Source organism: Typha latifolia, chromosome 10, assembly GCF_019914945.1.
Source record: "Typha latifolia isolate L0001 chromosome 10, TyphaL0001v2, whole genome shotgun sequence".
NCBI classification, from domain to species: domain Eukaryota; kingdom Viridiplantae; phylum Streptophyta; class Magnoliopsida; order Poales; family Typhaceae; genus Typha; species Typha latifolia.
In genome coordinates this window covers 8,588,127-8,604,067 of record NC_133095.1, presented here as the reverse complement: position 1 = coordinate 8,604,067, position 15,941 = coordinate 8,588,127, and the positions used below count along the sequence as shown (strand labels likewise).

Here is a 15,941-nt window from a genome sequence, read left to right as displayed (position 1 = left end):
TTCAGCATTTTATATAATAATGAAACCGCTAAATTATGTGTAGTTTATATTTTTATATAAATTATATAATAATTTAATAGTTCATTAGGCAACTTATAATATAATAGCTGAGCTGATCAAATCAAACCTCCTTTAATAGTAACTTTGGCAGATGGATCAAAAGTTTTTTACAATTTAATTGTATTTAATTTTTTGATTTGCAATAATAGATTTAAGTGTGTATCACATATATAAATTATGTGCACTCTATTATAATAATATGTATATCGATGATTGAAAATATATACACCTAATTTATATGCTAAACCGAAAATAAATATAATTAAAATTTTAAAAGCACCATAGATAACTTTTGAGGATTAAAACATACCTTATACCTTTCACTAATCAATTTTATTATACATACAGCAAATAATTGATAAAAATGAGCCCTCATAAAAAATTATTTATCGAAATAGTCAACATATCAAATTATTATAAAAGGTGGGCTTATTTTGGCTAGCTCCATTATCATGTCATAAGGCACCCTTAGAACCACTAAAGTGTTCAGCGGTTTATATAAAAAATAAATCGTCGAATAGTTTAATGTTTTCATAAATAGTAAAAAAAAAATGTTGAAAAGTTTAACGTTTCACATATAAAGTAACTCGGTATAATTAAAATACTTTGCATATTATATAGAAGATAAAATGTTGAACTGTTCAACATTTTATATAACAGTGAAATGGTTTAATTATTCGGTGGTTTATATTCTATATAAATTACTTAATAATTCAATAATTTTTGGAGGGACATGATATAATAGGTGAGTCGACCAAATTAGACATCTTTTAGTAATAAATTTGGTAGATAAAACAAAAGGGTAAAAAGTTTTGAAAGAGACATATTTTGATTAAAAACCGTACATACAGCTGATACTGTCTTACTCTTACAGTTTCCATAGACATTTCAGATATCTTACAACTATTGGATCACTTATTTAACCCAAAAATGATGGTGGATGGAAACTCTGCACTTTATTTCAACTTATTTTTATAATTAGAGCAATCACTTATATGCTAGAAATAATATTGGACATCCTAAGAACTGGATGATTGATTTTAGATGTCCACAACTGGATAATTCATGTACAACTTCATACGTTAGAAATATTCATTATATAATAGATTAATCTACTATTCATATCAAAGGAATATTATTAGGTATAGGGCACTATTATTCAACTCCGGACATTGGATAACTTTGTTTAATTATAAATATCATGATTTTCAAATATTGTAGTGAGGAAATATTCTTACTATGGGCAGTACTATTTATATATATGCAGAAACAATGTTGATGAGACTGAAAAATTAAATAGTGAGAAAATATCCTTAATTCAGTTTTGATTTTGCCAACTCTGTGCAGAGCATTAGTTCACGCTTCTAACTTATCTACACTTTATTTTTCATTTGAATTGTGTTTCTTGTTTGTTTATCCAAGAACTGATTCTTATCATTTGAAAGCCTTTCCAAGCAAGAGTTGTTGAATATATTATTCCCTTTCCACTTTATCAAACATATTTAAATCATATTTCGCATCATGAAATCAAGGGAAAAAGGTATTCGGTGTGCTAGTTAAAACATTCAACTTATAAGCATGTTATCATAAAATACTAATATCTTCGGCCGTTAAAGCGATATAGAAAGTGCGCTAATCAAATCAACGTTTTATTTCTGATAAGATCAGTCAGTGTTTTATATTTTTATTTTAAACATAAAATACTGATGAGATCAACAGTTTACGCTTGTAAGATCAGCAGTTTGTTTGGTTAACAAATTACACACGTAAATGCTTATATGAATTTGAAGGAACAGGTTGGTGCATTCAACGTTTTTGTACAATGTAAACGCTTATCAAGTTGATAAACCCCTGATATCAACCTTTCATTTTGTTAACTACAAACTACACACTGAATTCTCCAGCATATTAAGTTTGTGGTGTAGTCCATTTTAATATATAGAATTTGGGAGAGGGCTAATTTGGTCACAAACTCCTAATTTGGCACCTGATAATCCTGAATCAGATTTCCTTCCCTGATAGAAAATAACATGAATATACATACACAGTAACACAGTCACATATACACCCACTTCAGATTTGTAACACAATGCATCCAACAAACTGACATCAACATTTTGATAACGTGATAATCATTTTTCCAATCCCAGCTCTTATTCAACAATGTAAATCCTTTTACAAGCCCATTTTGGACAGAAAATACAATTGTTAGAAAAGAAAATGAGAACATGACCTACACTGGACCCACTAAGTTGAGACACCTCCCTGTGAACAGCCTAAATGATGCAACACTATACATATCAAAGAGTTTACTTTGCAAAACTACCAACTATTTTCTATGTATCCAATGCTTTTGGAAACCTAACAAATCCATGAGCTAGTGTCTCTTTCTTTTGCATACTTCCATCATCACCTGAAATAGAAACTCGGCGCGTGAGTTACAGGATTTGTAAAACTAACAATGGTGATGTAATGGTGTGTCCTGAATTGTAGTAGTCACAATCAAAATCATGTTCTATGAGTTGATCGACGTGTTCAGTGGTGGCAACTATTTTACAGAGAAGGGTTATGCCCTATGCTGGGGGCAGAGAACGCCGGCAAGTAGGACACTCCATCTTTATATCCATCCATCTTTGCAAGCAGCCAGAATGGAATAAATGATCGCAAGGTGTCACCTGCAGGAATGACAATCAAGTGAGTATTGTGCCAGTCTTATGATTTTCAGTGCTCTAAAAGGATTCTGTAATACCATATAGTCATTCGTTCGTTGTGCAAGGTCAATTCCTGTCATGCATATCACACAATCGGTAGCTTGAGTTGTATCATTCTCAAGCTTCCTATGATAGCTGTATTTTTCAGGTAGGATCTGCAAACGTTGACCAAGAACTATATGTTATCCAAACTATAATTTACTCAACAACTTATAACAATTTCTGTAGTCTAAGACATTAAAAACTTGATAATTCATAGTAAGATCATCCTATTTTACAGCATCCAGCTGTGCAAACATGTATTTTAAATGATTATTTGCCTAAGAAAAACCGAGGAAAAGTTGTTCAACTTTCTCACAGCTCCTCATTGGCAGCTTGCACACGTCTTAGTATTCCACTTAAAAAAGAAAAGAAAGATTAACAAGACTCAAATACAAGCTATATCATTTTTCTATTCTTGTTTTGGAAGTTAAACGAATGAGCAAGATCATAGTCCATTTTATAACAGGCAATTGAAGACATGAGAAAATAGTCACATCTAGCTCCCCTTCCCCAAGGATATCAGAGATGCATTTTCTTTACATAATAAAATAGAGATTTGATAACTAATTACATCTAGAGTCTATTATTGGGAGCCCGAGACAGCCATGAGAAGTAAACATAGAAATAAGATCTACGACATGTTTCTTGAACTATATAAATAATTTAAAAAAAAACATAGGGGTTATTAGGATGAGAGCTTCTCTAGATGTTGCATTAATACTAATCCAAAAACCATTGTTTGATTTGGTGCACCAAATCTGAAAAATAGTATTTTAAAAAACTAAATAGATTTAGATACAGTCTTTTGAAATCCACTTAGATTAAATTGATGCCAAAAAAACTGTAATTAGTCATCCCAATCTGACTCATCTTTTTCCTCTCATTTTGATCCCAACCCATCTCCTTCCTCTCATTTCGATCTCAACCCATCTCCTTCCTCTCATTTCAATCTCAACCCATCTCTCTTTATCTCCTCATTTTCATCCTCAATCCTAACTCATCTTTCCTAACCTCTCTTTTATTCTCCTCTAATTACACACTTGTTTACTAAATACACCATTATGAAATATAATCAACAAAACATGTGTTTAACAAATACAGCATTATGAAATACAATCAACCAAACAAGCCATTTATTTTTCTAAATACAACATCTAGAAAAACATATATTTTTTAATACACATGTATTTCTAAATATAAGAAACTAAACAACACCATAGTGTCAGAGAGACTAGAAAATTATCTTGCCATGAGCATTAAATATATAGTAAATAAATGGTAAATCATCTCGTTATGCATGAATTCAGTAAACAAAGAAAGAATTTTGAATATCAAATTTAGCCTACCAGCCTAAGTGTATTAAGTAGAGCAGGTACGCAACAAAAAACCTACTAATAAATGAAAGTGTATTAAGAGGCATCTCATATAATAAATTAGTAATATCTTCAATTCTTCATATTTGTAATAAATATCCATTTCCTTATTTACATTCTGAAAGTTCATCCTTTTCCCTTACAAGTGAGAATACAACTTGATAAATGGTTTGCGCACTAAATATAATATATTAATAGAACACTCAAATGTAAAAGAGATTTCTAATTCATCTCAACAAATTATGTCACACTTGAAAAGAGATGCCAAGGAATTTCAAGCAAGTTAAACACCTTCCTGCATTACTCTCCAAACAAAGAGAACTTCCAATTCCATTTATGATGCCACATTGCAACATTCTAGTAATGATTTATATCCACTTATTCCCGTTTTTCAGCTTAACAGAGCTTCTATAGGTGACCAAGTGTTAATCATTTTTCTGCCTGTAAAGGTTCTTTGGTAGTTCTATTTTTTTTCTATTTCCTTGAGTGGTTTAAATGCCAATTACCCAACATTTTCTGTAGCATGGATCTTATATCAGTTTTTTATGGAAAAAATAGAAAATGTTACATATTTTATTTATTATTATCTACTAAGTGAAAAAAAATTACGGCAAATCATTATCTAGATTGTTGAGATATTGCCCAAAAACAAAATTAAATTTTTACAATTCAACTCTTCTATTTTAAACTAAAATTTTCAAAAGCCAACTTCCTTTAATTTCTGTCAGCTTCTAAAAAAATATTCTCACTATGTTCCAACTTCTAACTAAAATGGCAGTTTAATTAAAAAAGGGGACAAACTAATGAAACTTAAAGGGAGTTGCTTTCTGCAAAAATAATTGAAAATCAGAGGTTTGGATTCTCAGTTGCTGATAATAAAGATATCTTCTTCAATATCCTGATAATCCAGGTGGCATTATGCAAAAAGGCCAAATAGCTATTCTAGAATGAAGAAGAAAAGAACTTCTGTCGTGGTTGATTAAGCTTCAGAAATGCTAACCTGATGAGGAATGAACCAACGAGAACCAAGATAATGCTGTGATATAAGGATTAATGATTGCATTCCCATGAATGATCCCAAATATATGCACCATTTCATATCTGGCTCAATGTGCATGAAGTTGCTTGGACAACCAAATATGTATAATGGAATTGCAAGCCGAGTGATACTCATGCCTAATATGTACTGAGGGTGTAGGGGCTTTCTCGTATCCCGGATGACATTTGCAACTATTTGCGGTGTCCAAAAGGAATACATGATGAAAAGAATAGGGCGTAAGAAATTGTGCAACTCATACATGATAATAATGCCTCCCAAAAGAATGCCATCTGAAAACAAAACTTGGTTAGGCATGTTGACAGATTAAAGTACAATTGAACACTGACTTGCAAAAAGATATGCCAAAGTAGAAGTAATTAGGCATCGACAAGGAAAGAAACGATAAAGAAAGAATGAACATGGACTTTGTACTTGAAGTTTTATCATCATAGAGTAGTTATATATTGTACCAGTATCACTACAAATTAGTGACAGGAAAATAGCCCAATTCGCACACACAAAAAGAAAGAAAAACTAATATCTGACTAATTAGGAAATAGTTTAGCTTAATTATAAAAATATGCTGCAATGATGAATGTATTTCTGCCATATTCGGATAACGGCAAGTCTCAAATGTAACTTGCCACAAAAAAAAAGGAACCAGGCTGTCACACTAGCTAAACATCCCCATTTTTTCTCTGGCTTGATGATACTGAATGGTAGAAAGAACAAATTATGAGTAACTTAAAAAGTAGAATAAGATTAAAACTCATTCCACTTATTGAATAGCTTTTGCAATACTAGACTGCAATAAGAAAAAGAAATTCTATCTGATACACGAGTTGGTCAAATTCTACCAACAAACTTGCACAAGAATTTTCATGCCACACTTCTAGGTTTTAGCTTAAGATCCACATTTTCTTCAACATGCCTCTATCAGACAAGTGACATAAGCACGCAATCGTATGTATCAGATTTGGACCAATAATGACAAAACTCTAAATTAGAAGGGTCATGTCATGGTGTATGCTCTGATCACAGCACCCTTGTCTAGATTCAAATTGATCAAATTGCTCAATAAAGGAAAAATCATATTTGTACATTGATCCTTATCTTGCTGTTATATTTTTCATGGCATGATCGGTTTCTGCCGTTGCCATGAAAACACTCTAGCTTGTACTAAACTTGGTCAAGTTGTCCAACAAACCACACCATCACATTTGGACACGGATTCTTTATCTTTCTGTTCTGGATTTATGTCTGAATCGGCTTTTCCTGAGTTGCCTTTGCGAAGAAATAGTCTAGTTCATATTCAACCTGGCCAAGTTGCTCAATAAACCAGACAATAATATTTTGACATTGATTCTCATCTTTCTTTTCAGGTTCTTTTGTCAGGATCAGTTTTTGACAAGTTGACTCTGCCATGGAAAAGGTGTCAATACATGCCCGGTTGTTGGACTTCAAGCCAGTCAAGACAATTATTTACCATGAGCTGGTCATGCTGTGACCATATTTTCATATATATACATCCACATACATATAGTCCTGGCTTTAGTAGCTGCAATAACACCTACACCTCCTAAACTATCACAAATTTTCACAGACACCCCTCATTTATTTTCTGTTGCACTTTTTGCTTCCTCAACTATATCTAAAATCTCCAAAATGTCCTATCAGTTTGTTGCTCATTTAGCTTTTCAACTAAAAAATGTCACGTGGCTATCATGTAACCAATTTTAGACACTATGAGGATTGTTTTACTTATACCCTTATTTTAGAGGGAAGAAAGAGAGCTGATTGCAGGATAGACTAATATTATCCATCTACATCATCAGGGGAGGGGAGCAGGAGATGTTCAATAGATGAGAGGGCCAAAAGATTAAAAATAGCTGAGAGGAGGTGACAGTTCAAGAATTCCAGGTGTAATTAACCCATAAAACGATTAGCAAAACAATTTACTTGGAAAATGAGGAAAATTGAAAATGAAGTTGAAAAATGTACTTCATTACCTCAATAGCAAATAAACCAAAGCTAGAAATAATACCAATTAGAAAATGTAAATGAACCATGAGGAAATTCTGAATTCTGATATATATTTTCAGTTATCATGGAAATGCAAGATTATATTGATATTGATAATGGTAAATGAAATGGAAATCAACAATCCTTACAAATTGGTCTATTTGGAAAGTTATACTACTAAATTAATATTAAGGTCACCTTTGCATGTTTGCAGGTAGTAATGGAATCATTGACAGATTTTCTTAGAAGCATGAAACATGCATATTTTATAACAGAATGGTGGTGTTAATTAGGCAACTATCTACTGGATACTGGAGAAAGAAGGTGAATCTCAAACTTTTCTCCAATCCACAATGTAAACCATACAAGGTATCTAGGAAGCACGGATACTTCCATAGCCTTGCCATAGCCATATCAAATACCATATTGCATATGATACATATCAAATACTTCTCGATATGCAGCATATGCTTCCGTAAAGTATCCAATTTTCAAACAAAAAAAAATTAACATTATGGATACTTCTTAGATACTTTTTGGATATTTCAGAGAGTTCTACCAAAATGAGCCAAATTGAAGGAGACCATTACCTTTCATTTCTTGTCCGATCATGAAGATTCTCTTTGTGAAAACATTAAGTTTGCTTGTTTATTTTATGACAAATATTGGAAATTATGTTACAATGGTCAATTTCTTATGATTAATTGATTTAAGTAGCAACTGTTTATCTTCCATCTTATTTAGTAGTAGTAGTGTAATACACTATGTAACCTAGTGGACCTTATGTTATGAATGGTAGTTCTCTTAAAGGAAAATTGGAGGTATCCTTTTAAAGTTATAAACTATCACACACAACAATAATGTATAATTCCTCAATTAAGAAAATGCAAGTATACAAGGTACACTAATACATACATATATATATATATACTATATATATATATATATATATGTCTTATCCATACATGCATGAGCTAAGTATCCTAGGCATTTTGTATCCTTATTTTTAAAGATATGCTATATTGTGTCTAATCCATATCCAATATTCATATCCATGTTTCGTATCAAGTTATGTAAAAATAATGGCAGTTAGTAAATTTACTTACAGAATCGACTATATAGAATAGAGAGTTCCCGCCTCATTGTTTCCCACCCTTCTCCACTATTCAAAGGTCGACTTGCTTTCCATATAGCAAGGAGATATCTCATCTCAAAAATAGAAAATACAACAAATTTGAAGAAGGCAGCTGTTGCAAAAGCATTAAACAGTGATTCTGCAGAGACAAACCAAACAATTAATAGCAATCTAAAATTTCCATTCAATCCCAGAAAATTGATCAAGGTAATATACCTAAAAATTAAATGAAAAAAAAGATAATCAACAGGAACTGAGTATAGTAATCTCCATGTTGAGAAACACTAAAGAGATAATTTGCTTATGATATTTGCTAGAAGAAGAGTCATCATTGAAAAACATAACAAGGCAAAATAATATTTGCAGAAAATTGAGGTAAAATTATTTTGCTACAAGATCAAATATATGCAGAAAGAGGACAACAATAAATTGTATCAATGGCAATGAGAAATCTGATTATCATTCTGGAGAATTTCCACTTCTATTCATGTTCTAGCCACATCAAGTGTTGAACATTTAAAATGTAATGAGATAAATCATACATGTTTAAGACCCAGAGGGATTTGACATACATTAAGATGTTGTTTGGAAACCCTAATATTACCAAAGTAACTGAGTAAAACTCTAAAGGTAATTAAGTTTGCAGAGTTTTCAATTTCCAGGACCTGTTTGAATGACAAAATAGAGTTAGAAATACTCTTCTTCTACACTAAAAGTTCTGAAATTTTTGGATAAAATAATCTAGTCTGACCTCTGTAAACAGAACTCTCGAGAAGAACACTCCTCCCAATTTGCCTGTATATAATTTTTCTTTCTTCTCACTGATAGCTTTAACTCAAGCAAGATATATAGGTGATCTATATCGACATAATATAGAAAATATCTGAAAGAGGTTTTTATTTAGGTTATTCCTCCTCAATTACAACATAAACAAAAGGTTCACCCCTAAAGCATATCCACATCTTCTACCATAACTCTTTTACAACTAAATTAATGACCGTTTATTTTGATCAAATGTTCCACAATACGACAAGTTACTAACTGAACTAGTTACAATGAATTTACTTTAGTAACAAGGTTGACTAATATACTTATCCACATTTGAAGTCAAGCATGCGAGCAACTAAGCAGAAGCAAACATTATGGCAGTTTTTACGGATGCACTGCAGCATGAAAAATTAAAAACAGTAAAACACATTTAAAGTCAAGCAAAGTAAGTAACTAAGCAGAACCAAACATTATAGCAAATTTTTTTCCAATGCATTGCACCATAAAAACATAAACAAATAACTGCAGTAACAACTGAAGTAAATTTACTAATTAAAATTCTAAAGTTTGATGTTACAAACCAAGCAGAGCATTTTCATGGAAAGTAATTGATTATTATTATGGCTTGATATTTTTATAACATTTGGCCACTGGCATACCATCACTGTATAATCAGAAAACAAGTATTTCATTTGCACAGAAGACTAACAGTGATAGAAGGCTAAAAGATGAATAACAAGCATTTCATTTGTACAGAGCTAATAGTGACAGAAATTAGATATAATCTTACAGATAGATAACCTTTTGAACAAATTACCTTTTAAACAAAAAAGAAAACAAAGATGTTAAAAATGAGTTACTGCTTTTCTTCCCAGAAAAATGGCTCATTCATCTTTTCCATGAGCTGAATGAATTTACAAACAGCTACATATTCCCAACAACCCCAATTAAAATGAGAATTTTACTGACTGACATCATCACTAAAGATGCTACTGGAGAACATCATATTCAAAGCTATGTGCTACACTAGCCTAACTTTTTCAATGAACTTAATTGGCATGGACAAACAGTACGCAGAAGTAGGAAGAGTCTTGCAGGAATGATCTTAGCTGCAAGACTCATCCTTCATTTCACAGTTCACAATATAGGTCAATATATGCTATCAATGCACATGAGAAGTCTCATCAACGATGGCCATGCCAGTGGCACACCCCTACTTGCCACTAGCACGCATTTAAAATATTATTAATAATTTTTTTAGGATATTTAAAGAAGTTTTTTGATTATTGATATGTCAATCTTTAGTTTTTGGTTTAAATATATGTATTAAAAGTTTAAAACCTACATTATAATATTTTATCTTTAGATTATTTTATAAATGACATTTTATTAAAAATAAAGCAATAGTTAAATATAAATATTATTCAACACATACTATGATTGAAGACATTCATTAAAATTAATATTAATGATTGAATACTCCATAATATAATTGAACACAATATTTGTAAAAACCTATCCTATAAAAAATAAAAAAATAATAAAAAAAGAATCTATGTTATGGGCACGACGTGGCCAGCCACATTGTGGTCGAACTCGTGCCCATGCAATGATGTGCGGCTTGGGGGTGCCACGCACCCCCTAGCGTTGCGGCAGCTAACCGGCTGCGGCCAGCTGGCCTCGGCGGGCCCCAGCGCTGCCACAGCCAACACCAACCCCCACCGCCTCTCTCTCTATCTTTTTCTTCTTCTCTCTCTCTCTCTCTCTCTTTCGGTCTCTCTCTCTCCTTCCCTCAAACTCTCTCTCCCACTGCTGACCCGCCGCTGTTGTTGTCGTGCTACCGCAGGTGAGCCTCCTCCTTCTTCCTCTTCCCTCTCTCTCTCTCTCTCTCTCTCTCTCTCTCTCTCTCTCTATTTTTCTTGCCTTGGGCTCGGGCACGTCGAAGCCGAGCCACCGGCGAGAGGCAAGCAGCTGGCTGGCCACCAGCCGCCGGTGCCCTCACTGCCGGCCCGGGTTCGCACCTCCCTCCTCTCCTCCCTTCTTCTCCTCCTCTTCCTCTTCTTCTTCTTCTTCTTTTTTTCTTCTTCTTCTTCTTTCTTCTTTCTTCTTTCTTCTTTCTTTTTCTTCTTCTTCCTCGGTTTCTTCTCCTTTTCTTTCTGTAACACTATAGCAGGCAGTGCTGGGCTGAGCCCAGCATTGATGGCAGTATCTTAATTAATTAATTAATTATTTATTTTATTGATGTTATTTATTTAGACTTTTCCTTCTTAATTAATGCAAATAGATTATTTAGACATTAATTATTTTAATAACAATATATATTCTTCAATATGTTTATTATTAATTATAATTTGTAAAATTAATGATTAATTAGATATAAATATAGGTAATACTTATATTTATTTATTTATATCTCTATTAGATTAATATATAGATTTGTAAATTATAATTATCAAATTTGTAGAATAAGATACATTTTAAGTAATTCTAATAGTTTATTATACATTATTATTTTGTAACAAATAAAATACTATGCTTACGTATTTATTTATTTATTATTTTATAAAGTAATGACTACATAGTCCCTAATTAATCAAGATATAATTTAATTATAATTAGGTTTTTATCTATATTTATATTTTTATTTATAATTAAAAATCTAGCTAATTATAAAGATAAGTAGAAATTCTAAAGCCTAATAAATCATCATATATTACATGAACGGATTTTAATTAGGTAAACGGCTAACTTCATGCTACTTAAATATTTTCAGATCCCGAACCCCTTATTTGAGGCCCGGTGGACCCTATTAGGACAAGTTGTCGCTCGGTTGCCGAATATGACAGATACGTGAGTTGTGTCTTCTGATCAGATGTGAGTAGTCTTATCCCCTAGACGCCTTTCTCAAAGTAGGTTATATTATATATTATATACATGCATGTTTTGGCCTCCAGTATGATTATATGACTTTATCTAGAGATGATTGCAGTCGAGCATATTTTTATCATACATCTAATTAGACTGATCTTGGATATGAGTATGATGATGATAAATAGAGATGATGAGAGATGATTATACTGTTATAATATTATGTCCAGTTGATCTGTAGCATGAGTATGCATGTGCTGACTATATGGTTGGAGACTATATTGCATCATTTTTCTCTTGATTCCTGTTCTACCTAAATTCCTGTTATGCATTGACTTGTTATCGTACTGGATATATGCATATGATCTGTCATTTAGAAGGAAAGTATGAAATGTGATTGATAGGATAGTTGATAGAAAGCGTGAGGATACCCGAGTAGGCGCAAGGGTTAGGACGCGCTTGGTGGATGATTGATCGCTCGACATAGTCGCGATCCTGTTGGCCTTACGTCCGAGGTTGTTAGTCTATGTGCGCAACAGACATTTGGACACATATCGTTCGCTAAGGCATATGTGGCGAGTTATCCCCACAAGGTTTCTAATTGACACATATCGTTCCCGGTCTGGATGGATGTTGATACCCTAGCGGGTGGCGGAGTATGGTTATATTTGAGATACTCTTGCGGGTGGCGGAGTATACTCTGAGCCTTCAGACATGATGTTGAGACTGGGTACCGGGTGTTGAATGTGCACAGTAGTCTAGTATGATGATGGCATATAAAGCGGACATTGATGACTGAGATGTTGAGAAATGCATATGATTTCATTATCATCTAATTACCTGATTATCGAGTAGTCAATATACATCATATATGGTTGCATTTGATATCATAGCATCGTCATGGTCGGCATGCATCATGTGTCATATTTGAGAGAGAGTTATAACGATAGTATGACATGGAGATTTATTTATTCATTGTCGAAGATTATATAATTTATCAATTATGACATGTTATCTACTTTTCATTTATGTATTATTGATGATACATTCATATATTCATTCATGACATGATGCTTTTTTGATTCATATTATTCAGTACATGATTTACTCTTTGTTTGGCACTACTGATTCAGGGTAAGGTCTATTCACTGAGCCTTTTGCTCATGAATCTCTTTATTTTCTTTTTAACTCTCTCAGATATGTGATATGTGATAGCGACTTGAGATATCTTGAGAAGATATTTTAGAGCGATGATAAGGTGAGCTATAGATGCGAAATGGTATAAATAATAGTTTATATAGAAATTGAGTTGTACTAGTATTTGATATTTATACTCTTTTGTATTAGACGATGATTTGTATAATACATGTCGAATCATAGTGTATTCCTGTATTAATTGTTTTAGTTGTATCTTGATGGTTTGTTATGGCCTATGTGGGTCCTGTCAAATTATGTAGTGATCTAGTGTATATTATTGTGGACTTAGATATTCTTATGTTAACATATTTACTTGGTTAATAGTATGATTTATTTAGTGATAGATTATGTGATCATGAATAGGTTAGCAGGTTTTATTTGATGATGTCATGATTATATGTGCACAGTAGTATCTGTGCGTGCCGAGCCCCGCCCGACCTGTCGCGTGCGCCGTGCGTGCCGTGTGGGCGCGTGGGCGTGCACGTGCCTATGCCGGGCGGGGGCATTACAATATTAATCGATAAAAATTTAATAATTAAAATTAATATCTAGTTGAACGTAAAATAACGAGAAGAATCAAATACTTCATTTGTCAGCATGAGAATAACATGAGAATATTGCATTAAATACTGTCGAAATTCTTCAAAACTCATTCACTGATAATATTGCTCATTCTAACGTCTCACATAATCTTCATACAAATAAAAATTTTATAATTCTCCTATGATATGATATGAATATTGAACATGCACGGGAATGAACGGCACCGGCACAGGCACAGACACACCATAAGCATATGTAGATTGTAGATATAGAGTATAATAATGGTATTTTGCCTCTAGTGAGCGTGGTTGATATGATAGTAATTATGATGAACTCATATCATCCAGTGGGTACACCTCCCCTAATGTTCTACTACCTACAAACTCAAGTCCTCTATAAAAAGAATACCTCTCTGAGAAGGTTGTGTAACAGGGACGCATGTCTCATCTCCATTATCACCGCCATCAAATTGAGTCTCGTTATTATCACCATCACCATCACCATCAACATCACCATCATCATCATCATTATCTCTAGTCCCATTATCATTAATTTTATCTAAGCCTTCTAAATAATCAATTGATTAGTTGATTTAATACTAACTGATGAAAATAAAAAAAATTTAAGAAAAAATGGCTCCATATGGCACAACGACCGGCACGGGGCCGTGCCGAACAGCACACAACCATGTCAGCCCGGCACGGCACGGGTGCCGATTAGCACGGGTCGGCACGGGGGTGTGCAACTGGCACACCCCGTGCCAAGTGCCGTGCCAGTTGGCACGGGGCGTGCCGATCGGCACGACCATCCATGAGTCTCATACAATGGAGCAAGATCCACAAAAGCATAACTTCCAATCCTTTCTCTTGGCATCCAATTCAAAGTAAAATATTTTGACACCCATAAAATCCCAATTTGCTTTTAAAAATAATTGTAACAAATCCATTTGGTGTACTTGTAAGTTAAAATAATCCAAAAAAATTAAAATTATTTTTAAAGTAAAAACGTCAGAGATAATCTTTTATATATATAAATAGATTTACTTTATTCTTTATATATTTTTAGGATCTAGATTAGATCAAAATCTTTTATATATTAGGTATCTCCCAAGGATTCGAGTTTCGGCCGATCCGTCCGGTTCCGGCTGCTTGCCTGCAGCGGCCGCAGACGGCAGTGTCTCTGGCGACACTCACTTTGTCATTGTCATTCTTCTTGTCGGCAGCAGCTAGAGAGAGAGAGAGGGAGAGAGAGGAAGGGAGAGTGTGAGGAGAGAAAAGGAGAGAGAGAGAGAAAAAAAAAGAGAGAGTGAGAGAGAGAAAATGAAAGAGAGAGTGAGGGAGAAGGAAAGATTAAAAAAAGGGTATGAGAGAGAGAAAAAAAGGAAGAGAGAGTGAGAGAGAGGAAAAAGCGAGAGTGAGAGAGAGAGAAAATGGAAGAGAGAGTGAGGAGAAGGAAAGATTAAAAAAAGGGTACGAGAGAGAGGAAAAAGGAAGAGAAAGTGAGGGAGAAGGAAAGATTAAAAAAAAAGTTGAGAAAGAGAGAAAAAGATAAAAAAAAAAGAATGTGGGAGAAAATAGATACTTTAGACTAACAATTAGAGGGATAGAAAAGAAAAGAGGGAGAGAAAAAGAGATTTTTACTTTTTAGGCTTTATATGTGAGTAATTATTATTTCTTATTTTTTTATAATTTTTTCTAAATTTTTAGAAATTTCTCTAATATTTTTAATAATATTTAGAATTTTATTTAATTAAAATAGTCCGATCCGATACAGGCGGCCGATACGGCCGATACAGCCGATACGTATCGTTTTTTCGGACGGCCGATCCCGATCCCGATACCGATTTTTGGAACCTTGGTATCTCCTTAAATAAGAAAAGAGATTAAAATCTAAATCCTACATTATTAAAACTTTCTTTATAGAGAGAAAAAGATACAGCAAGTACAGAGAAAAATTGGAGAGGAAAGAGAAAAAGAGAAAGGAAGAAGAGGAAAGATCTCATCTTGAATGCTACCATCTCTCCGCCGGATATCAAATCATAATTGGATTTAGTGTGAGAGGTGACGATTCTATCTCATACCTAGATATTTTATGCAAACAATTTCCACATAAACCACAAATGAGCGGATTAACTTAGTTTTACTCCGCTAAGTACTAGACTTCTTTCGTACCTAGATTTTGAT

General features: G+C 33.3%; 1 protein-coding gene across 3 annotated transcripts in view; it reads right to left on the bottom strand.

Annotated features, from left to right (window-relative positions):
• Positions 1-2,175: 2,175 nt before the first annotated feature.
• The window catches only part of LOC140796345 (transmembrane E3 ubiquitin-protein ligase FLY1-like), a 36,193-nt gene continuing 22,427 nt past the window's right edge, over positions 2,176-15,941 (bottom strand). For all 3 annotated transcript variants that reach the window (XM_073149340.1, XM_073149338.1, XM_073149339.1), the window contains exons 12-15: positions 8,354-8,521; positions 5,187-5,515; positions 2,810-2,926; positions 2,176-2,735 (exon numbers count right to left, since the gene is read on the bottom strand). In XM_073149340.1, coding sequence (XP_073005441.1) covers positions 2,634-2,735; positions 2,810-2,926; positions 5,187-5,515; positions 8,354-8,521 — 716 coding nt within the window. In that variant the 3' untranslated portion in view covers positions 2,176-2,633. The remainder of the gene's footprint in view (positions 2,736-2,809; positions 2,927-5,186; positions 5,516-8,353; positions 8,522-15,941) is intronic.